A 26,036-nucleotide genomic window follows, 5' to 3' on the forward strand; every position below is an offset into this window, starting at 1 on the left:
TAACACAGCAGTTGCAGTAACATCCATTTTATAAACAAGCAGTTCTGACGATAATAATAAAAACCGTTATGATTCCATGAGAATAGATACAGCCGATTTCTATTAGTTTTATAAGCAAAATCGGTGTAGTCTTGAGAGAGTTATCTGCATCGAGACTTTAACCAGTTATACGTCTCCTTGTAATACAACCTCCTCTAAGAATATTGCATCTTTCTCTTCCAGTACATTGTAAAGACAAATACTGTCTGTATGTTGACTTCAAGCATATTACCTATAAACGTATTGCTCCATTGGAGCACTCGGCCAGTGCTCGAAGTCGTTTGCACGGATCTGTGTAATGTTTTGTCAACTGTACTGGAGGAAGAAAATATTCGATAGACTATCCATTACAAGTGAGGGTTCCTATACCGATTCTTTATAACCAGTTTAATACATTGTTTTTTTTTTAGACTGTAACACACCCAAGCAGTGCATGACCACAGATTTATACACTGCCATACACCTTGTTTTTCTACCATGGCTTGGAGATCTGTGTCAGCTGATAAACCGACATTGACAGGTTTTGATCCTTTGTCTCTCACAGAAACCTGAACATCACATGGAGTAAACTATACAGCTCTCACAACATACAGGTTGGTAGAAACACAGAGGCGATGATTCTCATTGACAAAAATGTGGAAGATTTCCCAACATATAGAAACTGGAAGAATTTGCAGCATTGTAGAGCGTTTCCAACATCTATCCGAAGGTGACAACCTATACAGTTAATATCATCTTCCACAGCGACAGGGTAGCAGATGCCTTGGCATCACATTTCGAAGAGTGTTGTTTCCTCATTTTGCAGTCAATACATGATTACTTTTCCAGTATTGATCATAGTCGGAAGGTGCCTTTCACAACATGCACAAGGAAGTAGAAATAAAAAGAGATACTGTTATCTTACAAAATACAAAAAATAAAAACATGTGGAGTACATCGCAACACATGGAAATAGGATGAGTCTGGAGCATAGGAACGTTTCCATTTCTCATTGACAAAAATGTGGAATACATTGCAGCATATGGAAACAGGAAGAGTTTGTGGCATTGTAGAGCATTTCCAACAGCTATCCAAAGGTGGTGACCTATACATCTTCCACAGTGATGGGGTAGTGGATGTCTCGGTCTTCCTGTAAATTAATAGAATAACATTAATATATATGAATGCTGTTATGACCTGTATAGCCTTTTATTATCATATTACCAACGATATGATGTCATATATGTACTCACGTTTTTAGAAGCCCGTGCCATGTAAATGTCCGTAGAAAGCTGACACATTTGGTCTCAATAATGACGCTGGAGGATAGTAAGTAACTTTCTTACAGCGTTTATTTATGAGTCATTAGCATAAATGTCTTTGGTGATATCGACCTGAATCGATACCTGGATCTTAGTGTCCCCAGGTGTACTTCTTTGGTTTCTCGGTTTCCATTTTGGCCGTTACATAACCATGACCACCGCGTCCTTTTTAGTACACCCTTCTATGATATCATGACGACCATCTTAACCTTCACATTGGTTAGGAAACGGCGTCGTTTGAAATTCTTACCAGAGGGCACTGCTTAGTAAATATACAATGGCGTGTATATATTTTAGTGGTTGTATCTTTTAATGTAATTTTACCTCTCATTATCTCTTTATGTAATATATATGTGCATATAATTACCACTCTCTTGTTTATTCTTTTATCGACAAAATATTAGTAGGAACGATGTGTTTGTCTCTCACACCAGTGTCAATAGGTTACACTGCTTCTTCTGTTGTTTCGTAAGCTAGTTCATTTATTTTCATAAATGACTACTGGCATTATGCTTGATAATGTTTTAACATGTTATGTACTCATACGTGGGCTACGAGGACTTACTGTGCTCTCCCAGAGGGCCCACATCAGTTTTTGGTATGTGCGTTGTGAGCAAGGGACCCTGAGTTTGCGCAGCTCTCTTTCCTTTCCACATCCCTCCCTGTCCCCGAACCTTCCCCTCCCACCCCCCCACCCCCTCCCACCTTTTCCCTTCCCCTTTTCTCTCTCTTTGGGAGTATGATTTGTGCCTGTGTCTGGAGATGGATGCTAGTGATTTCTCTTCTCTTATCTCTACAATGTAAAGTATCTGTCCTTAGTTTGTCCTTCTCTTTCCTTGATTCTTCTAATTACCTTCTTCTCTGCTGCGGCGTTTGAGATCTCTTCTTTCCTTTTCTTTGATCCTCCCTTTTCATTTCTTTCCTCCCTGCGTATGTCTGAAGGCCTAACCATACATCCCCACATGCAGCTGGCGTTGTGGTAACACGTAATTCTCCACTCCAGCTAGACAAGTAGGACATATTCAAAACACCTGGTGAAGACCAGGTCCTGGGAGGGGTGATTACCTGAGCGGGTACCTTCCGAACATGTCGATTGGTCCCTTTGTTTCTCAGAAGGTGTGACCTGAGGTATAGACAATCACCTAAGGCTGGAGTGACGTCAGAGAGGGCCCCCACTAGGAAGGGTCACACCGCCGGAGAGGCCGGTAACCATGGGCGATACTTTCGCAATATTTTCTTCTACTTATACAACTTCTGCCCACAAGAGAGTCTCAGCCACGGAAACTTCTTCCGTCAGTGATAAAGTTCCTAGTTATTTCTCGGTCTGACGAAGGTCAAGACTTCTCAACAGTAAACCCTTTCAATATTCAGAAAGATGACACATTTGCAGGTCCTATAAATCTTGTTCCAGGTTACGAAATGGCACCTTGTTGTTAGAAACAGACAGTGCCCTCCAGGCACACAAACTGCTTCGAACTACACTGCTACACACCTTCCCTGACCAGGTGGGAGTGTACCATACTTTAAACTCACTGTGCTGGGTGGTTACACAAGATCACTCGACGGATTATCAAATGAGGGCATTCCGAATTACCTGTCTGCTCAGGGAGTAACGGCTGTACATCGAGAAATGAAAAGAGTTGAAAAGGAATAGGTTCCGGCTCTCTTCTTAATGTTTGACAGAGTTCAACTTCCATCACACATTAAAGAGTGCTATGAGATAATTTCATTTTGCCCTTACATCGCCAATTCTATATGTTGCTATCAATGTCAGAGGTATAATCATACCTGCTAGACGTGTTCCAATCTGGCCAAATGCGTTACTTGTGTCAGGGATGCCCATGAGGGTGATTGTCCACCCCATCCCTCGTTGCATCAACTGTATGGGCGACCACGCTGCTTCCTCAAGAGATTCCCCTATTTTTAAAGATGAACGATTTATTCAGGAAATCCGAGTGAAGGAAAAGATGTCTTCCTTCGCTGCTCACAAGTTATTTGCCAGTAGAAAGCCCATTGTGCTCCCAGCGGGTAAAATAGCACTGTCCTCACCTCTCCTCAACCTACTAAGGTGGCCATGCAGGCTTGTGATCTCACCTTTAGCACCACAGTCGTCAGATCGGCCGGCCCAAAGATCGCCCGTTCAGCCTCCCCACTTTCAACTACTCACGCTAAGGCCCAATCTTCATTGGCTCATGCTAAATTACAATCCCCAAAATCGGATACCCAGACTTCCAAAAAAAGCCTACTCGTGGAGATGTTTTACTTTTCCAGACCTCACAACCCTCAGCATCTCCTTCATCTCAACGTCCTGCCTCCAAGAAGGCTCATAAGAAAGACACTTCCTCTCCTTCTCCGCCATGGCGTGTCTCTTCTACAGCACCACCCATCAGTATTCGCCCTCGGCCGTCTTCCCTGTCGCCAAGACTCACCGCTGGTGGCCGATCAACCAGCCGATCAACCAGCCGATCACTGGCGGCAGGAACTGCCCCCAAACAACCTCTGGATCAGGTTCTTCTGCCTCTGACAATGCCATTCTACGCCGTTGGCTACTGGCTCTCAGCGGTCGCTGAGTTGACATCAACCTTGGTGAGATTTTTCCCTTTTTTGTCTACCCTATATCAATTATCCGTTGGAATGTCCGAGGAATTCGCTCCAATAGGGTTCTATGTGTCCTTCGATTACAGACACAGCTGCTATCTATGGGACCAAGACGCTGAAAACTTTCCCAAGCCGATTGGACACTTTTCTCCTCTCTAGCGACATTTGAGGGCAGTTAATTTCCTAGGATCGACGATCAGGTCACTCACGTCACGGAAGTTATTTTTACAGCCACGGAATGTTCTATACCTCGTACCTTCCCTTCGCCCCGGCGCCCCCCAGTTCCTTGATGGAACGAGGCATGCCGTGACGCAATACGGGAGCAGAGACGTGCTCTTCATCCTACGTTCGCCAACTGTATCCGCTATAAGCAGTTACGTGCGCGATGCTGTCACATCATACGCGATAGCAAGAGGGCAAGCTGGAATTTCTTTACCAGTTCCTTTAATACCTTCACTCCCTCATGTGTAGTTTGGAGTCGAACTCGATGGTTATCTGGTACGTTTAGTTTTTCCCCGATCTCTGGGCTAACAGTCGCACAAGATACCTTAGTGGACCCAGTAGCAATTTCTAACTCATTGGGTCAACACTTTGCTGAGATTTCGAACTCTTTTAATAGCCTACTAGCCTTTCTACCGAAGAAACGAGCAACGGAAGTGCGACCTCTTGCTTTCTCCTCTCAAAATCGCGAAAGCTATAATACCGTTTCTTTCTACGCGGGAACTTCAACACGCACTCTTTTCCTCTCGCTCTTCCACCCCAGGACCGCGTGGCGTCTACGTCCAAATGTTGCTGCATTTAACATTCCCTAGTCTGCATTACCCCCTTCGCCTTTATAATCGAATTTGGACGGACAGTACCTTTCCCAGAAGATGGCAGGAAGCTATCGTCATTTCTCTTCCAAAACCTGGAAAGGACAAACATCATCTCCCTTCTACCTATAGGCTAATCTCTCTCACGAGTAATGTATGTAAGGGTTTGAAGCATTTGGTAAATCGTGATTTAGGCTGGTGGCTGGAGTGCCAAAACCTTTTAACAACTGCCTAATGCGGTTTCCGAAAGCATCGTTGCACAGTTGACCATTTTGTTGCTCTCTCCACTTGAATCATGAACAATTTTCTCAGGAAACGCCAAGCAATAGCTATACTTTTTGATCGTGCGTGGGCATACGATACCTGTTGAAGGACGGGCATCCTCTGTCTTGAGGCTTTCGAGGTCGGCGACCCCTTTTCATCCGTGAATTTATAACAGAGCGCACATTCAAGGTGCAAGTGAACACTACTCTATCCCTTTCTCCCAAGAAAACGGGGTGCCCCAGGGCTATGTGCTAGGTGTTTGCCATCACCATAAATCCAATTATGGATTCTCTTCATATATAGTTACAGTTGTGGTAAGGTCTTATGGGACCAATCTACTAAGGTCATCGGTTCCTAACCTTATGCACTACTTAATATAACTGACTTAAACTAATGATAACACACACACCCATGCCCGAGGAAGGACTCGAACTTCCGACGGATGGGGGGGGGGGGGGAGGGGGGGGAGCCGCGAGCCACGCCGACCATCACAAGGCGCGCTAGACCGTGCGGCTACCCCGCGCGGACGATTGTCCCCTTACCGATGGCTCGGGCTCCCTCTCTGTCGACGATTTTACAATCTACTACAGCTCTCAAAGGATCAGCCTTCTTGAACGACGCCTTAAAGGATCTCTCGATCGTCTCCATTCATGGAGCATCGAAACCGGCTTCCGATTTTCTCCCATTAACACCGTCTGTATAAATTTTAACGTCGCACAAAGTTCTATCCGCCTTCCCTCTATCGAGACCCTATTGACCTTCCGTTCAAGGACGTTGCCAAATTCTTGTGATTTATGTTTGACAGAAAACGGTGCTCGTCTTCCCACGTTTCGTATCTTTCAGCTTACTACCTGCGATCCCTCAATACCCACCGTGTTCTGAGTGGTATCTCCTGGTGAGCGGACGGAGCGTTCCTCCTCTTCCTATATCGCGCCTTAGTGCGCTCGAAATTAGACTGTAGAAGCACAGTTACTCCTCTGCACGGCCGTCTATTCTTCAGCGTCTAGATTCTGTCCACCGCAGTGGATTGCGTTTAGTGTCTGGAGCTTTTTACACTAGCTCTGTGGAGAGACTTTACGCTGAGACTGCTGTACCTCCGTTGTCCAATCGGCAAGCTGTCTTTCTGAGTCGTTATGATAGTCATCTGTTTTCCATGCCTGCTCATCCAACCCATGCCTTTTTTTTCCACGCCTCCTTGGATTAAGGGTGTTCAGGCAGTCCTTCCTCTCTACTAGCACTGGGAGTCTGCTTCCGTCAACTGCTACATTCACTGTTACATTCAATGCATCCGCATTGTTACTTTGTGCCAGGGAGGGCTGTCAACATCGGACCGCTCCAGGCGTCTCGGGGTGAACGAAAGCTATGTTGTTCGGACATGGAGGAGACAGGAACTGTCAATGACATACCTCGCTCAGGCGGCTCAAGGGCTACTACTACAGTGGACGACCGCTTCCTATAGATTATGGCTCGGAGGAACTCTGACGGCAATGCCACCAAGTTGAATATTACTTTTCGTGGATCCACAGGACGTCGTGTCACGATTCGAACTGTACGCACCAATGAGTGTCGCATATGCCTTCAACCCGGCAACCCGGTCAGGCTGAACGTCTTAGACACACCGGACAGCGAGTGCAGTAAGGTGAAGGTTACCTGCTGTTTAGGGTGGCATTATGTGGGGCCGGCGCACGCCGCTGATGCTCATGGAAGGCCCCAATATGGCTGTACGATAGGTGAGTGCCATCCTCCGACCGACAATGCAACCATATCGGCAGCATATTGGCGGGGCATTCCTCTTCATGGACGATAATTAGCGTCCCCCTCGTGCACATCTTGTGAATGACTTCCTTCAGGATAACAACATTGCTCGACTAGAGTGTCCAGCATGTTCTCCAGACATGAACACTATCCCAAATGCCTGGGACAGCTTGAAAAGAGCTGTTTATGGACGACGTGACCCACCAACCACTCTGAGGGATGTACGCCGAATCGCCTTTGAGGAGTGGGACAATATGGACCAACAGTGCCTTGATGAACTTGTGGATAGTATGCTACGACGAATACAGGCATGCATCAACGCAAGAGGACGTGCTACTGGGTACTAGAGGTACCGGGGTGTACAGCAATCTAGACCAGCACCTCTGAAGGTCTACACCTACATCTACATACATACTCCGCAATCCACCATACGGTGCGTGGCGGAGGGTACCTCGTACCACATCTTCTCTCCCTGTTCCAGTCCCAAACAGAACGAGGGAAAAAGACTGCCTATATGGCTCAGTACGTGCCCTAATCTTTCTTATCTTACCTTTGTGGTCTTTCCGCGAAATATAAGTTGGCGGCAGTAAAATTGTTCTGCAGTCAGCCTCAAATGCTGGTTCTCTCATTTTCCTCAGTAGCGATTCACGAAAAGAACGCCTCCTTTCCTCCAGAGACTCCCGCTCGATTTTTTTCCTGAAGCATTTCTGTAGCATTCGCGTGATGATCAAACCTACCAGTTACAAATCTATCAGCCCGCCTCTGAATTGCTTCTATGTCCTCCCTCAAACCGACCTGATAGGTATCCCAAACGCTCGAGCAGTACTCAAGAGTAAGTCGTATTAGTGTTTTATAAGCGGTCTCCTTTAGAGATGAACCACATCTTCCCAAAATTCTACCAATGAACCAAAGGCGACTATCCACCTTCTCCACAACTGCCATTACATGCTTGTCCCATTTCATATCGCTTTGCAATGTTACTCTCAAATATCTAAACGACGTGACTGTGTCAAGCGCTACACTGCTAATGCAGTATTCAAACATTGCGGGATTCTTTTTCCTATTCATCTGCATTAATTTACATTTATCTATATTTAGAGTTACGCTGTATGGTTGTATAACAAGCAATGCATGGTCTTCATGAGCAATGAAAAGGGCGGAAATGATGTTTATGTTGATCTCTATTCCAATTTTCTGTACAGGGTCCGGAACTCTCGGAGCCGAAGTGATGCAAACCTTTTTTTGGTGTGTGTACGTTCCTTTTTAGCAGACGACGCGCGCTCTGCCGATCGCGTCCTTGATTTTATAAGTGTTAGTGGGATGACATCGGTCATTTGAATCTCTTTTCGGGTAAAACAACCCCCCTTCAACAGCACTTTTCTAAGGTTTTCTTCCGTTTTTAGTTTTCCTCCTTCTTGAGTTTCGCTCCCATAGCTGTTGATTTAAAATCCTGTTTTCACACTTCACTAAGACACAGTATGGGTGCTTATGTCCATAACTGCTTTGCGCCCGAAAACCATAACAAAAAAAAAAAGAACCTTACTGTGCAAGTTTCATACAGGCTCTTGTGAAGAGTTTGCCATTCGCTGGCTATGACGTAAGCCTTAGTCGGCCCGCAAATTGCCCACTATTTAACCCGTGGCTCCACAGCCATCAGTCATTGTACGATCGTGGTTACCCCGAGAAAAACGAGGAGCCGCCAACACCAGCCTTAGGAGTAAACGCTATAACCATTCTCTATTTTTTAACGCCATATACAATAGCGCTGTTTGTAATTTTTAGCATAGTTTTTCCGTATCTTATTTTAAGGCCATATGAAATTGTAAATGTTTGTAACTTTGCTGTTATTTGTTTGCAAGGTCACAAATTCTTAAGATAGCTGTTATTTAAGCTGAACCCGGTTAATAAACAAATATTATTGCGATCTTAACTGTTCACTTTAACTTAACTTTAGAGGCTTTCTTTTTCAATTAAATATTGATTTCCTGTGATCTCTGCACGGAGTCTAGCATTCACGAAGCGTGGAGGAAAAACGACTAGTTTGGCGTCACAAGTCCGTTGCAGGGCCCGTATTTCTCGTTGACACCGGTTGAGGTTTGCACCACCGCTTCCTTCATTACGATCACGAACAACCCAACATCGCGCATTACTGATGTTGAAATAATCATCACCGTACACAGCTTTCAGTCTTGGGGCACCTTTCCTGCGGTGAGAAACTCTATTACAGCATGTCATTTCTCACGCGCCGACGAACGAGGTCTACTCGTTTATTCAGGTCCGATCGGTCGCGAAATGGAAACCACAGCGAAAATCCGATTAAGCTTTGCACAGATGTGTTTGGCAGTGTCTCTTGTCGATTGCGTCAGGTCGCTCTTTTCAGTTCTGAGCACGTAAAGAAGTTCAGAAAATACTATGTCCTGCTAAGTATAGATGCTTAGAAAATACAGGGTGTTTCAAAATGAACATACCGCTTTGAAGCGTTGTAGCATTTATTAGGATCAACTGACAATTTTAAACAATACACCAAATGGAAGTGCAACTTAAACAGTTTTGTTTGTATACTTGAGCGCAACGGGAAGAGTATGGAATGACACAGAGCAACTGAAAAACGTGTTGAATGAGTGTGAGTCTTTCACGCTTAGCCCCAAAAAATATCACCGCGGAAAGTCTATGGGCCTTTCTTTTTCGGTGAATCAACTGTAACTGATGTTTCTTATCTTGATGTGCTACAGCTATGGTCCGTGCCTCAGTGGCAAGAAGCTGGACAACACATCTTATCTGGAAGCAAGATGTTGCGCCGCCTCACTGCCATAACGCAGTACGCGGCTGGTTAAACGACGTCGTATCCGACCAGTGGGTTGGGCGCAAGGGGCTGGTTGACACAGCTTTTTATGCATGACCTCCATGGTCACACTCGATCTGACGCGATCATGTGTATGTGCCTCCGTCACCAGCTGATCCATCCGACTTTAGAAACAGTGTTATTGCAACAGTTACTCTTGACACATTGATCAAGGTTTCGGAACAACTCGCTTATCGATTCGATGTGTGATCGGTGTTCACACTGAGTAATTGTAAGAAAAACTGTTTCTGTTTCCTTTTCATTTGGTGTATTACTTATAATTGTAACGTGATGTAACATGCGCTACAAAGCCTTAAAACCCGTATATCCTTTTTGAAACACTCTGTACCATGTCCGGCCAAGTATGAGTGCTTGCTAAGAGATTTAGCCTGATTTCATGCAGTCCACATAACGTAACTGTCATGCATTTTCTTCTTCATAATAGTTCTGGGGTGCATAGTGCAGGGACAATGAAGACGCTCCTCCAGCGTTTACGGTAGGAAATGTTTGATCACCCACCATACAGACAAGCGCACAGAATTGGTGGAAAGCTCAGGCGACTGCCTTCTGTGTCGAGGGTATTGGAAAGTTGGTACAACGCCCCCAAAAATGTCGAAGTCGAAACAGCGACTATGTAGAGAAGTTTTTGTATGTCCATCCTTTTGGCAGGAGGTCTTTAGGACGACGGCCGTTTACTATTGTGACAAAATAAAACACCTACAGCAGTGCTTATGATTTTATTTTATTTTGTTTCAACCAGTATTTGAATGTTTCTCCAGTCAGTTGGCAGTTGATGGTTAGAGTGCTGACACATTATCTGCGTATCCAGTTATGCTGGCAACTGATGTGATATATATAAAGATCGTATCAACCCTTTCCGCATCAACTACAGCCTGAAGATGGCGCATTGAAGCGCTGAAACTGGTTGCAACAAAATAAAATAAAAAAATGGTTCAAATGGCTCTAAGCACTATGGGTCTTAACATCTGAGGTCATCAGTCCCCTAGACTTAGAACTACTTAAACCTAACTAACCTAAGAACATCACACACACCTATGCCCGAGGCAGGATTCGAACCTGCGACCGTAGCAGCAGCGCAGTTCCGGAGTGAAGCACCTAGGACCACTCGGCCACAGTGGCCGGCAACAAAATAAAATCATAAGGAAGGACGACTGTAGGTGTTTTATTTTGTCACAAATGTACAGAAGCAGCTGGAAGGTGTAGCTAACTATTGCAAATGAAATGTTTCTGATTATCTTTTGTGGTTTCCACTCAACGAATCTCAACGAACCGTGCCAGCCGAGACTGGACTATCCCACGTTCCCCTTTAATGGTCAATGATAGAATGCATTTTGTTCTGATGGCGTGCCAAAGTGGAGCATGGCGCGGAAAGTATTCCTATTTTATTCCACTTCTCTTTTCTCCTCTTCTAAGTTTTTTTTTTCCTTGCACATGTTTATCCTTTTCACGCATAGCTCACTATCTGGAGCCTATTTGTTTTCTTTCTCCTGAGCCCCCCCCCCCCCCCCCCAAAAAAAAAAATTGGGTTGCTGCTGATGGTGAGACTGTATACTCATTTCTGTTAACAAAGAAAAAAACGTGGTACAGCATTTGCCCGCGAAAGGTGAAGGTCCCGAGTTGCAGTCTCGGTACGGCATGCAGTTTTAATCTTCCAGGAAGTTACATACACGATTATTTTTCATTTATTTATCTCAAGAATAAACGGTAAGGTAATGAAGTTTATCAACTTTATCACCTACAGGGGATTACAATCGGACAGTCATGAAAAGTCAGAGAAGATATATTAGTTTTTGATAGCAGTAGTTTGACTCGTTTGGAATGGATTCGAGGAGAATATAGAAAAGACAAGATCAGATCCATGAGGCAAGGGATGGATGTTCGCCCACTCTGAGAAAAGTGAAGCAGAAAAAAAAAATGGTTCAAATGGCTCTGAGCACTATGGGACTCAACTGCTGTGGTGATTAGTCCCCTAGAACTTAGAACTACTTAAACCTAAATAACCTAAGGACATCACACACATCCATGCCCGAAGCAGGTTTCGAACCTGCGACCGTTGCAGTCTCACGGTTCCGGACTGCGCGCCTAGAAAAAGTGAAGTAGAAAGTTACCTTGTACTGGTTTCAGCCGCACGTCACACACGAGTTGTTTGTCGTTTTCAGGTACTACTGGACGTACGACCCGTACAGCGAGTACAGCTGGTACGACGCTTACTACCCGTACGGCTACTATTACCCGTACAGCTGGTACTACCCGTACAGTTGGTACTACGACAGCTGGCGGAAGTAACGTACTCTCACGGAATATCGCCTTCACGGACCTCAACAAATCATCGGTTATTGATGTTTGATGTTTTTTGATTATTAGATACATGTATTACTACTTTTTATAGCAGAATTTTTTGCATCTTTCACGTTTGGTAACTGTAGAATTACATTTGCATGTTGAAAAGTCAAAACTGTTGTGAAATATCAAATTAATTTCATTCACGCACCTCAACAAATCATCGATTATTGATGTTTGATGTCTTATGACTATTAGATACATGTATTACTACTTTTATAGCAGAATTTTTTGCATCTTTCACGTTTGGTAACTGTAGAATTACATTTGCATTTTGAAAAGTCAAAACTGTTGTGAAATATCAAATTAATTTCATTCACGCACCTCAACAAATCATCGATTATTGATGTTTGATGTCTTATGACTATTAGATACTACATGTATTACTACTATTTATAGCAGAATTTTTTGCATCTTTCACGTTTGGTAGCTGTAGAAATACATTTGCATTTTGAAAAGTCAAAACTGTTGTGAAATATCAAATTAATTTCATTGTACTTATTTGTACAACAACCTATTAAAATTTTACTAGTTACATCATAACAGACTCACCAACACTACTGTTAATTTATCTGTTCTGTAAATATAGAGGTATCAAAAAAATGTATCTACTGTTTAAAAGTCCATAACTGACAAAGTAATTGACGGAGTTGTCTCATCGTTGGTGGTGTAATACTCTGTAGTTCCGGCAATGTTTTGTCAGATGACAGTCGCCAGATGGTCAGTGTTTTGTTCTTAGTTGCACCTAGTTACTCGAATAAACATGGCTGGTGCAAGGCTTACATTCGATGAAAGGAAGTCAGTTTTGAAGTGGTATTTTAAGTATGAAAACATTAATGAGGTTCAACGGCAATGGCGAGACGAGTATCAAACAGAGCCACCGACACGTTTAACGATTCGTCGCATTCGAGACAAATTTGAAGCCGAAGGCTGTGTTAAAGATGTAAATAAACAACGATCTGGACGACCTGTAACAGTAATAAGTCCAGCTAACTCCCGTCGTGTGTTACAACAATTCACTCGCTCACCACAGAAGTCTTGTGGCCGTGAAACTGGAGTGAGTTGCTCAAGTGTTCGGCGAATTTTGAAGACAGCAAAGTGGATGTGCTACATCCCACGATTCCTACACGTAATGAACGAGGACGACCCATATCTTAGAATGGAGTCAAATGGTTCAAATGGCTCTGAGCACTATGGGACTCAACTGCTGTGGACATTAGTGCCCTAGAACTTAGAACTACTTAAACCTAACTAACCTAAGGACATCAGACACATCCATGCCCGAGGCAGGATTCGAACCTGCGACCGTAGCAGTCGCACGGTTCCGGACTGCGCGCCTAGAACCGCGAGACCACCGCGGCCGGCGAGAATGGAGTCCCATGAGTGGTTTACTAACATGGAGCGTAACGATGAAGAGTTTGCAGAGATGATTGTATGGTCTGATGAGGCACAGATCAAACTCAGTGGTACAGTAAATCGTCACAACTGCAGCTACTGGGCCGCCGAAAACCCGAACGTCCATGTAGACAAAGCCGTGAATTTGCCAGGTGTGGGTTGTCTTACCGGAGCTTGATTGGGCCATTCTTCTTTGACGGCACAGTTACCTGTGAGGTGTACCTTCACAAGCTTCAGACATCCATTTTACCTGCCATCCGGGACTTGTATGGGGACGGAAGAGTTTACTTTCAACAAGATGGAGCCCCAGCCCACTACCAAAATCGTGTTAGGGCGTATCTCGACGAAAATCTACCAGGAAGATGGATAGACCGTAGAGGTGCTGTGGAGTATCCACCACGTTCCCCAGACCTAACTCCTCTGGACTTTAACCTGTGGGGAACACTAAAGGACGTCGTTTATCGACAGAAGCCATGCACATTGGATGAACTTCGAGAATCCATCCTACATTCATGTGCAAATATCCAACTGAACACGTTGCAGTCAGTAGTTCGTGCTGCAGTCCGGCGGCATCGTTTGTGTGTGGATGTTAATGGTGACCATTTCGAACATTACTGTGACATATTTAAGTTGGACTTTAAGCTACTCTTTCACCAAAAATGAGACAACTCCGACAATTAGTTTGCAAGTTATGGACTTTTAAAAAGTGGATACATTTTTTTTGATCCCTCTGTATATTTACAACGTCAGTTCAGTCATAACATCTAAATAAGTCACAAAACTTTTTTTCCTGTATTTTAGCTGGTAGCGGGAAAAAAATACGCTATTCAGTCAAAAGACGAGTATAACTTAAAATTATAAAATCAAACAAACTAGACAGTAATGCGGTGTTTACACCTATAAATAAAGGAGAATTTTATAGTTTAAAATAGTAAAATTACAGGAATGTTTAACACATTACAGTAACCGATTTTAAGGACTTAAAATAGATACTACTGTGAAACGATATCGCATTTGGGAATGGCAATGATCAAGTTCATCACGGAGACGAAAATACGACTGCTTCTTATGAGGACATGGAGTGTAGGGAGGGGCAAGAGGTGAAGGGTTAGGCAGACGTGAACTGAGTGTGGGACGTGGTTAGCTGTGGCTAGACTAAAACCCTGCTGAGAAAATGTCTGGGGTTGATCCGGGATCATTTTCTGAATATTATGGTATCAGGGATCCGTGCTACCCGGTAGCCCATTACAGAGAAATAATCTGATTATAATTTAGCCCAATTACCTTTATCTCTGTGGAAAAACCTTCACAACAGTGAAGAAATCTGTAATATGCAATTACCAAAACAGAAAATACAAAGTAATGGAACAATCCTCAGACAAAACACGTGCATTCCACTAAAAGAGTGTTTAATGTGTTATGTCAATGTACAGTACAGAACGTAGCAAATGCAGAACTCTCCCCTTTCAGGTATTGATCACCCTATTGGTAACCATGATCACGACATCATGCACAGCGACTGTTAACGTACAGCCAACATTTCCGCCTAAGCAAAGCCGAGAAAGAACTGAGCAATCTTAAAGGCAAGCTAGGGGGTGAAGCGTAAGCTGTGCATTATGGTTGTCAACAGCAACTACCGTGAATGAATGGAACAACTTTGTTCCCAAACGATATAGACAGCGCACACCGTCGATATCTGCACTGTTTTGCACATATTTTCGGTGCAATACAGAGGTAAATATGGGTAAGAGATCAAATTAAATGCAGTTACTGTGAAACGAGGCAATGGAGGCCACAGGTCCCTGATAGCAAAACAAACAGAAAATATTGCTGATCAAATTTCGAAATTTTGATAGCATTGGGGTTGATTTCTTTGTTGGAGAGTGAGAGAGGATTAAAATTTTGGCAGTAGAGGATAGGAGAGACATGGAGGGTTGAACGCCACAGTACAATATCTTGATTGTTGGGCACAGATTCGTGTGTTGCTACTGGATTTTCCGGTTAATTTATTGGGTTCTAATGTGTTCCAATCTGAGAAGAATGTGTGGGAACTGGATGAGCTGGTATAGGGAGCAGTTTGAGCAAGGCAGGTCTGTACGAATGGGAAATAAGAGTACACGTCCTTAGAATTTCAAGAGATTTGTAAAATTTGGGTGGGATGGAGACCCAAACAACTTTGGTATAGGTTATGATGGGATTAATGAGGACTCAGTAGGCAAAAATAGAAGGTTGCTATGTCAGGTGTAAAAGATTACAATGTTGAACAGAGATACAATTTGATCGCTGCTGTTAGCGCTAGCTAGAGTATTTTACGGGATTTCGATAACGTAAAGATTAGTTTCAGGAAGTCGTTTCTGAAAGTATTTGTATGGAGTGTAGCCATGTATGGAAGTGAAACATGGACGATAAATAGATTAGACAAGAATAGAAGCTTTCGAAATCTGGAGTTACAGAAGAGTGCTGAAGATTAGATGGGTAGATGACATAACTAATGAGGAGGTATTGAATAGAATTGGGGAGAAGAGGAGTTTGTGGCACAACTTGACTAGAAGAAGGGATCAGTTGATAGGACGTGTTCTGAGGCATCAAGGGATCATCAATTTAGTACTGGAGGGCAACGTGGAGGGTAAAAATCGTAGATGGAGACCAAGAGATGAATACACTAAGCAGATTCAGAAGGATGTAGGCTGCAGTAGGTACTGGGAGATGAAGAAGCTTGCACAGGATAGAGTAGCATGGAGAGCTGCATCAAACCAGTCTCAGGACTGAAGACCACAACAATAACAAAGACTGCGGCTGCAGCCTGATTAGTCTTGGCTCTGGTTTGATAGTTTAAAGCCGTGCATTTAGAAAGTGAAAAACAGGCCTGTCTAAGCTGGCGCTAATCTAAGTACAATTCACAATTCATGAAAAAAGGGACTGTATTCAATTATTGCTCGAGGAAATGCTGTACGCTGCGCCCCGGGTCAGAGGTAGATGGAGTGTGGGATGAATCTGAGCTATTGAAAGCCTAAATACAATTACTGGTAAAATGATACATAGATTAAAGCACTTGTAGACATAATAAAATATGACAAGCTGGTGCCTGATACATTTTAAGTTATTTTCCTTACTCCATCCGCACAGCCATCGGAATCCCCAACGGTACGTTCCGATCGCCGTGTCACCCTCAGCTGAAAGGCGTCACCGGGAGCCGATATGTCTGGGCATGTGGTCAGAACACCGCTCTCCCGGCCGTCGACAGTTTTCGTAACCGGAGCGGCTACTTCACAGTCATTTAGCTCCTGAATTGGCCTCACAAGGGCTGAGTGCACCCCACTTGATCAGAGCTCGGCAGACACGGATGGTGACCCATCCAAGTGCTACCCCAGCCCGACAGCGCTGAACTTCGATGATCTGACGGGAGCCGGTGTTACCACTGCGGCAAGGCCATTGGCTACATCTTAAGTTGCGTGCTTGATAAATCTTAAACCTTAGTTTTGAGTCTGTTACTAAATTCTTGGAATATGGGACGGTAATAATCAAAGGATGGGTTAACCATATACGCACTTAGCATCCACATGCATTTGCTGAGGTACACGGAGGAGAAAAGAGATGGGCAAAGCTCCTCCACTATAACCAACGGTGGCAGGCAGAGAGATGCTGCTCCTTCGATTTTAACACCCGGAATGAATGCTTAAAATTACCAGGGAAATACACCAATGAAGGAATAAACGTGAAGTAAAAACACATTTAATTTAAATACACTGCGCAAGAGGAAGATTACGGAAGTAATGGCACAGAAAGCTCTTAAACCAGAACACAAACATGTGGTGGAAATGAAGAAAGGTAAGTAAGGAACAAGTAGAAATTTCAGAATAAACCAAGTGGAATTGCACTGCGTGTATCACAAAAGTATCAAGACGTGAGAGCTGAAAGCTCTTAAACATGATAAATATGAACACTAACACGTGGTGGTAATGAACAACGGCACACACTAAACAATGGAAGCTACAGAATAAAACGGATTGAAAAATGAGTGACAAAATCACAGTGGTATCATACAGTGACGGGAGAAAAGTTATGGTGTAGCGATACGCACATATGCAAATGGCGGTAATCTCGCGTGTACAAAGTATAAAAGAGCAGTGCGTTGCAGACGTGTCATTTGTACTCTGGTGATTCATGTGAAAAGGCTTTCGACGTGATTATGGCAACACGACTGGAATTAACAGACTTTAAATGTGGAGTGGCAGTTGGAGCTAGACGCAAGGGACATTCCATTTCGGAAACCTATAGGGAATTCAGTTTACCAAGATCCACAGTGTCAAGAGTTGCCGAGTGTACCAAATTTCAGGAGTTACCTCTCACTGCGGACAACGAAGTGGCCAATGGCTTTTACTTAGCGACCGAGAACGACGGCGTTTGTGTAGAGTTGCCAGTGCTAACAGACAAGCAGCAATGCTTGAAACAACCGGACAAATCAATGTGGGACGTTCGACGAACGCATCCGTTAGGATAGTGCGGCGAAAGTTGGCGTTAATGGGATATGTTAACAGGCGATCGGCGTGAGCGCCTTTGCTAACAACACTACATTCTCTGCAGCGTCGTCTCCTGGGCTCATGGCCATATCAGTTGGACCCTAGATGACTGGAAAACCGTGTCCTGGTCAGATGAGTCCCAATTTCAGTTGGTAAGAGATGATGGAGGATTAAAATGTGTCGCAGATCCCATGGAGCTATGACGCAGCTCATTAGCGAGGCACTGTGCAAGCTGGTAATAGCTCCATAATGGTATAGCCTGTTTCACAAGCTGCGACATCGTCGCGAATAAAACAGTGACGCGTATATAGAATAAATTTCCTTTAATTTACATCTATGGTCACAAACTTTTTGTTCACAGATTACAGGTTTCGGTCTATAATGACCATCTTTAGCTCTGCAGCAAAAAATATGGGTAAAACATAAATACACTCACAGATTATCTGCAGCTTAAAAACATTGCAACAGACCATAGTGAAAATTACTATTGACATATATATATATATATATATATATATATATATATATATATATATACATTTGTGCGCTTAAGTATGAAGAAGCATACCTGTGGTTTATAGAAACAGTGTCCTAATGTACTGCAGCCATAGTGGCATCGTCAAACGTTAAATACAAAATCAGTACCAGCATCGTCAAATATATATAAATAACAGCATATGCACGAGTCATGTTGTCAGTAGCATTGCTGTTCAAAACAAGGTGCCATACAGTAGCCACAAGATGTTTGTGTCGCAAGTTCATCAGATGTCGCTACTGTAGGCATATACTAGTTTTCAGTGATTAATTGAACAGCTTAAAGTAAAGGGGAGGGGACACTTTTTATAAACCACAGGTATCCTTCTTCATACTTAAAGCGCACACATGTATATACATGTCAATAGCAATTTTCTTTATGGTCTGTTGCATTGTTTTTAAGCTGTAGATAACCTGTGAGTGTATTTATGTTTTTCCCATATTTTTTGCTGCGGATCTGAAGATGGTCATTATAGACGGGAAACGGTAGCCTGTGAACAAAAATTTTGTGACCATAGACGTAAATTAAAGAATATTTATGGTATAGTCTGTGTTTATGTGGAATAGACTGGGTCCTCTGGTCCAACTCAACCAATCGTCGACTGGAAATGGTTATGCTCGGCTGCTTGGGGACATTTTTCAGCCGTTCTTGGACTTCACGTTCTCCAACTCAACCAATCGTCGACTGGAAATGGTTATGTTCGGCTGCTTGGGGACATATTTCAGCCATTCTTGGACTTCACGTTCTCCAACTCAACCAATCGTCGACTGGAAATGGTTATGTTCGGCTGCTTGGGGACATATTTCAGCCATTCTTGGAGTTCACGTTCTCAAACAACGATGGAATTTTTACGACTGACAATGCGCCTTGTCACTCGCGATTGGTTTGAAGAACATTGTAGACAGTTTGAGCTAATGATCTGGACGCCTAGATCGCTCGACTTTAATCCCAGCGATCATTTATGGGACATAATCGAGAGGTCAGTTCGTGCATAACATCCTACACCGGCAACACTTTAGCAGTTATGGAAGGCTGTAGAGGCAGCATTGCTCAATATTCCGTCAAGGGACTTCCAACGGCTTGTTGAGTCCACGTCACGCCGAGTTGCTGCACTGCACCAGGCAAAAGGAGGTCCGACACGATATTAGAAGGTATCTCACGGCTTCCGTCATCTCATTGTGTAATGTACACGCACTAGTTGTTTGTAAAATGAGAAGCTGATGGACTGAATCGTTAACCATTCAACACAACTCCATGTGTTCAAATGACTAGGTGAATTGCCTATGAAATTTCAAGATATTCAACATTCGCGATATTAAAGTAAAATTCGTCACGCGAACTAACAGACTATAAGGCTACAAGAGAAGAGCATTAGGGCTTCAGCTAGATTGAAAACTTAAACGAATTCAGACATTAATTAGAATGACAAGGAGGAGCTCTTACGAGCAGTTGTGATGTTACAAAATAAAAGTGAGGTTGTTATTCAATGGAAAAGTTGGAAATTGAGATTTGCTTACTGTTTTATCAATCACAATTGGCGTAAGAATCATGGATTGATCACTGTCATAAAATATTGCATTATGAAATGTGAATAGTTTTTACTTGCTGAAGCAGTCACAGCTAGCGTGCTATTGATGAAGAAATTGCATTATCGTCTTTCTAATTACTTCATGATCGTAGATACGATCATACCGGGTTGTGAAGTTATTGTTATGACAAAACAATTTCGTAAGGGACCAGAAAGTTCTTAAGGGCGCAAAAACAACTGTAACATCACATAAAAGGGAAAAAGGGAAATTCAATATTAAAGCTGATACAGGATGACGATAAAACAGTTTTCTTTTTATCAATGTAACACGCACATTGGACTGCTGATCTTGGTGTCTGTAATCTTAGCAAAATGCATCATTAAAATGAAAATAATACTCAGGAGATGATAGGAATGAGCACTGCTCAATAATTCAGTATTCCCAGAACAAATATTTATTATAGCTAAAACATATATCGTACCTAAAGCTTAGTACTACATTGCCGGTAGATTTTTATGTCCGTATCATGTCCATTGAGCGCTCTTTTATATAACCATTATCCTTTTGAGTGACCCGTGCGTCGTCACGATAAGTTATAACAGTTCTTCTTACACTTCACTTAAACTTAGACGGAACACGTTTTTATTTATTTAGTAAAAGATTAGATCAGACCGCCACAAATCTGCGTCCGTCTTACTTAAGAAAAAAACAGTACAAGTCTTTAGCGCTCAAGGCTTCATTTGTTCTCCAGCGAACAAAATAGTGAAGGATCGCATATCTATCCGTATTTTTCTGTTTATATTGCCGTGCAAAGACGACGAATTACATTATTTAGAAAATTCCACCGTCGCTATGCGACGCCTTATTATACATTAATCATTATTTATAAACGAGTATTTGCCTTCTGGCTGAAAGTATTAACTACTCGTATTTGCTGTTTTAATGAAGTCAGAAATAGCGAATATCACACAGTCGATCCCAGCGGGCAATGTAGAACACTTTAACGAAACCAGGATTTATCCCTCCAATAAAAGCGACCAGAAAAGAGGCTTATTGTATTGTGCCAACCTAACAAGGGAAACACAAACTTCTTTGCTACCCACCAAGCATCTACAAAAGTTGGTTCTACTGTCACACTAGGAGACTACTCTACTCTCGTGGCTATGCACATAGAATTGGTAACAGCACAAACACATTCAATCGTTTTTTTATGGCTGGAGGGAATCGAAAGGACAGGTACCGCGGAATATGGGGTTGAGTCATTGATAATACGACTGTGAGACTCATAGAAGTACTAAAACTTAATGGACTTTACACAAGTGCACATGAATCGGGCAATGAGAAACTTTAGTATAAGATATGAAAAGTATGTGAACTGTAGCTGATACGAACGCTCTCTGTTGCTTGCCCTTTTTACACCAGAGGAAATTTACTCACTGCACCGTGAAATGAGGTCCCAGAGACATTAAGATGACGTTACTTTAAATGAAACCTCATGAAGAGACTCCCGTAGACCCCTGATGGATAATGGCAGAACGTTGTACATGCCCAAGTACGGCCTGTTAGTAGTTGGGGTTTTGTGTTCAATGAAGAGGAAGTGATCAATCCACGTTAGTTTCCTATCTAGACCTAGTCGAAAGTACTTGACTGGCTTAGGGAGACGAATGTGTCTGTTCTCGTTGCAAAGTTGTAAAATCAGGTGCTTCTTGCTTCTACTCACTTTTTAGTTTCACTCCTGTGATCCAGGCGAATGGCCATTATGAGATCCACATGGTGTCACTTTCCTCAGCCTTAGCTGCTTTCTCACAGGTGGGGAGTTTTAGGAGGGGGTGCTTCATTGGTATAAAGAGACAGAAAAATTACGGCGCTACTATACTGAATGAAGATATGTGCATAGTTGCTTACAAAAATCTACATTTATATGTTTTGAATGTCTGCATCGTTAGTATTGCTACACAAGGACTGATATTTGTCTTTGCCATGGGGTTAAATGTTCTGCACATATCATGAAACTGGTTCATCTAGGTAGACTGATGAGCTCATCTCACCATCTCGGTTTCATTCCAAACAGTAAAGTTGTAACAACTTTGTTGATGTGACCATTTTCCGCCGCACACACATATTGTTTCATTTCATAAATTAAACGCCTGTTTCTTGCAGCACTTTATAAAACGAATCGTAAATTTGTACTTTATGCCTGTCTACTAGCATGGGATATACCATTTTAAGATATCGATCTCGTATAATATGTCAAGATATTTCTAGTGCTTGTTTGAAAAAGTCAGTAAAGACAATGAGTGCAACGTAATAACTTATAGTGCAAGAAGGTAATTTCTTGCCAGCTCAACCCCCTCATGATGACACGCTTACAAGATACAGATTACTGGCTTCGTTTTCAGATAGATGCAAGAACAAAGGAATCTGGCAAAGTCATACAGTCTGTGCTTAGAGTGGCGGAGGTATGTAAAGATTTGAAACTGACCCACGCCAATAATATTTTAATTATTTGTGTTGTGTCAGACGTGTTTGGAAGTTGTAACTATATTACCAGGGACAATAAGGCTATTTTACTCTCCCATCTTCTGGTTTTTCAACAATGACTAGAGATATTCAGGAACAATGAGTTCACAGTGGTTTCTGAGGTATTGGGTTTGAATCCTAGTGGTGACAGAAATTTTCACAAGGAGTGAGAAGGTGGTACCATAGAATTCGTGTTCCCAAGACTTTGTACCAATGTTCTGGGCTATATTTTATGCCTTTAAGCATTGTCTTATGGAGCGAGGACATGACTGCCTTACAGTTAATGGTGGTGCGTCTATCGGGTAGTACGTTGAACTCGGCCAGCAGCTGGTGTCCCATTCTACAGAAGTAGGCCATGTGCAGGCACCAGGTTTCACTCAATACCGTCTCTGTCAACATCAACGACACTAACATGACGTTACACTACACACACACACACACACACACACACACACACACACACACAACCACACACACACACAATAGTCACCGACAGGAGACACTCTTTAGACACGTCGTACACAAGCCGTCCAGCGGGCTTCAACTGGAAAGATTTCCACCAGGATATGTGTCATACAAGTAAATAAACAAGAAAGAATTTATGAAGAAGTGATCCCTCTTCTCTCTAAGTTTGCACTGTAGGGCCACAAAGCGTTAGTTCTGATAATCGCTCTCTAACTTACGTGAGCTGCTGCGTCCTTGAACATATTTTCAATTCAAAAGTCAGTAAAGACAATGAGTGCAACGTAATAACTTATAATGCAAGAAGGTAATTTCTTGCCAGCTCAACCCCCTCTTGATGACACGCTTACAAGACACGCTTACAAGATTTCTTGAGACTGAGAAGCTTATGTCCACGAATCAGCATGGTTTTTAGACAGCATCGCTCACACGAAATCCAGCTTCTCTTTTCCCACGTGATATGCTGCAAGCTATGGACGAAGGGCAACAGGCAGACTTTTGCAGGCTGTTAAAGAGGGTACAAGCATATGGAATAAGTTCACAGACATGTGAGTGGCTCGAAGACTTCTTAAATAATAGAACCCAGCCTCGACGGCGAGTGTACATCGGAGAAAGGGGATCGCCAGGAGTGCCCCAAGGAAGTGTGATACGACCACCGTTGTACTTTATATACATCACACATTTTGCAGGTAGGGTGGGCAGCAATCTGCAGTTGTTTGCTGATGACGCCATGGTGTGCGGTAGAGTTTAGAAGTGGAGTGACTGTAGGAAGATACAGGAAGACGTAGACAAAATTTCCAGTTGGTGTGATGAATGACAGCTAGCCCTAAATGTGGGAAAAATGTAAGTTAATGCGGATGATTAGGAAGTGCAAACCTCTAATGTTCGGATACAATATTACTAGTCTCCTACTTGGCAAAGTCAAGTCGTTACATATATGAGCGTAACGTTGCAAAGCGATTTCAGCTGAGAACTGTGGTAGGGAAGGCGAATGTTCGACTTCCGTTTATTGAGAGAATTTTCGGAAAGAGTGATTCACCTGCAAAGGAGACTGCATATAGGACGCTGGTGCGACCTATTCTTGAGTAGTACCAGAGTGTTCGGGATCCGTACCAGGTCGGATTGAAGGAAGACATCGAAGCAATTCAGAGGCGGGCTGCTAGATTTGTTACCGGTGGATTCGAACAACTCGTAAGTGTTATCAAGATGCTACGGGAACTTAAAATGGAAATCCCTGGAGGGAAGGCGACGTTCTTTTAAAAAAAAACACTATTGAGAAAATTTAGAGAACCGGCATTTGAAGCTGACTGACGAACGATTCTACTACTGCCAACATACACTCCGCTTAAGGATCACAGAGATAAGATACGAGAAATTAGGGCTCTTATGGAGGCATACAGACATTCGTTTTCCACTCGCTCTGTTTGCGAGTGGACCAGGAAGAGAAATGAGAAGCAGTGGTACAGGGTACCCTCCGCAACGCACCATATGGTGGCTTGCGGAGAATCTGTGTAGATGTAGGTGTCATGGTTCCTTATACCGCGCTTCTGTCCTTCATCATTAGCGTGAATTAGAATAATATTCAGCTAATGATTCTGAGTGACTATGAAACATACACAACACATCCAAAGGACTGAAGTCAATCGCATGTATCAATAATTCTTATTATAAAATCACTTATTCCTTGGCATAATGTGCATAATGCGTAATACATAACTGCATTTCTACAAATTCAGTGGCATACATCAGTAGTTGTAGAACGTTTTGACGGGTTCATTTTACTGGTGGGCCCAATAAAAGAATTCTGGAAAGGCCGATAATCAAGCAGAAAATTTAATTTTTTATATCTACCTTGTATGATACCCACGCACCTAAAAGTATTGGAAGCACATGAAAATATGTATCCAGCAACATTTTTTGGATAAATGACCTATTTTACATACAATTTAGATCAAAGAAATGATTTGCAGCGCTCTCTGGGAGATTTAAAAGGAAAGAAACATACTGAAGGGTAGGCACAACTTACTTTGTGCAACACTAGCTGGCATTAACGAATATTTGAATGAATTCTGTGATCATACTCACTTGTAGTATGTTCATAAATTTCAGGAACGAGTAGATAGCTTACCTTGCACCTAACTCCCGTGCAACGAGCATGCGTGGTTCAGTTGTTAACCTAATGTATTTAGAAATCTAAAGTAATACGGTAATCATATTGTGCATACGACGACGTACTGTTACCTCTCTCTGTGTGCCAGGTGATGACACTTTCTGACTTCAAAGTATGCAAAGAAAAGACCGAAACGTTCTGCTGACTGCAGTTTTGAGAAACATATATATCGGTTATAATAGTGTCTCACTATGACTGGAATTATTGCTGAAGGTAGCAAGTTTGTAAAGCTGCGTGCTGTAGTTCGATGTAGGTTGCAATACGCAAACAATACAGTAAAAATACTAGAATCTTCAAATGTGAATTGCACAGTGACACGGGATTATGAATAAATCTCATAAGCTTTGATTCAGGTGATAATTATTTCATCTAAAACACAGTCACTATTACAGTAAAAGCATGAACTCGTCTGTGCGTGAAACACGTCGTGGATGACCACAATTAAAGGTCTGAATAAGCACTCCATACTCATTAGAAAATGAAGGAAGCATTTTGCTAGACGAGAATGTGGTGCATTCAACAGTCCTATTATTCCAATGGATTAATCAAATATCAGAATATGTAAAATGTGCCTCGAATTCTGACCACCTCATTGAAAAATTAATGATAAGTTTGGGCGTAAATAAATGCATATTAAAATTCTGGAAATGCTGCAGATAAAGTTACACCATGCTGCGGGATGTGAGCCAGAATGACGAACAGAAAGTGATTTCCAAGCAACTTAGTACATTACTTATCCATCTCAGCACTGCTCCATCCGGAAAGCGCCGACATGAAGGCTCAGACAGGACTACAAAGCCGTTCAAACGGCCTTCCCACAGTGAAACAAGCACTTGCGCTCGCCTTCCATTGGTTACTCCTACGACTCGCTAAGTCTTGCACTTGAGACACCCCTTCTGAGTCCGTCAAAGGCTGAGATACATTAAATAACTG

General features: G+C 42.7%; 1 protein-coding gene across 1 annotated transcript in view; it reads left to right on the forward strand.

The window, feature by feature from the left end:
- LOC126272052 (uncharacterized) overlaps positions 1 to 12,515 on the forward strand; it is a 33,857-nt gene extending 21,342 nt beyond the window's left edge. The window contains exon 3 of the mRNA XM_049974568.1: positions 11,792 to 12,515. Within this exon, the coding sequence (XP_049830525.1) occupies positions 11,792 to 11,918 (127 nt within the window). The 3' untranslated portion in view covers positions 11,919 to 12,515. The remainder of the gene's footprint in view (positions 1 to 11,791) is intronic.
- Positions 12,516 to 26,036: the final 13,521 nt, after the last annotated feature.

The sequence above is a fragment of the Schistocerca gregaria genome, chromosome 5 (genome assembly GCF_023897955.1).
Source record: "Schistocerca gregaria isolate iqSchGreg1 chromosome 5, iqSchGreg1.2, whole genome shotgun sequence".
Taxonomy (NCBI): Eukaryota; Metazoa; Arthropoda; class Insecta; order Orthoptera; family Acrididae; genus Schistocerca; species Schistocerca gregaria.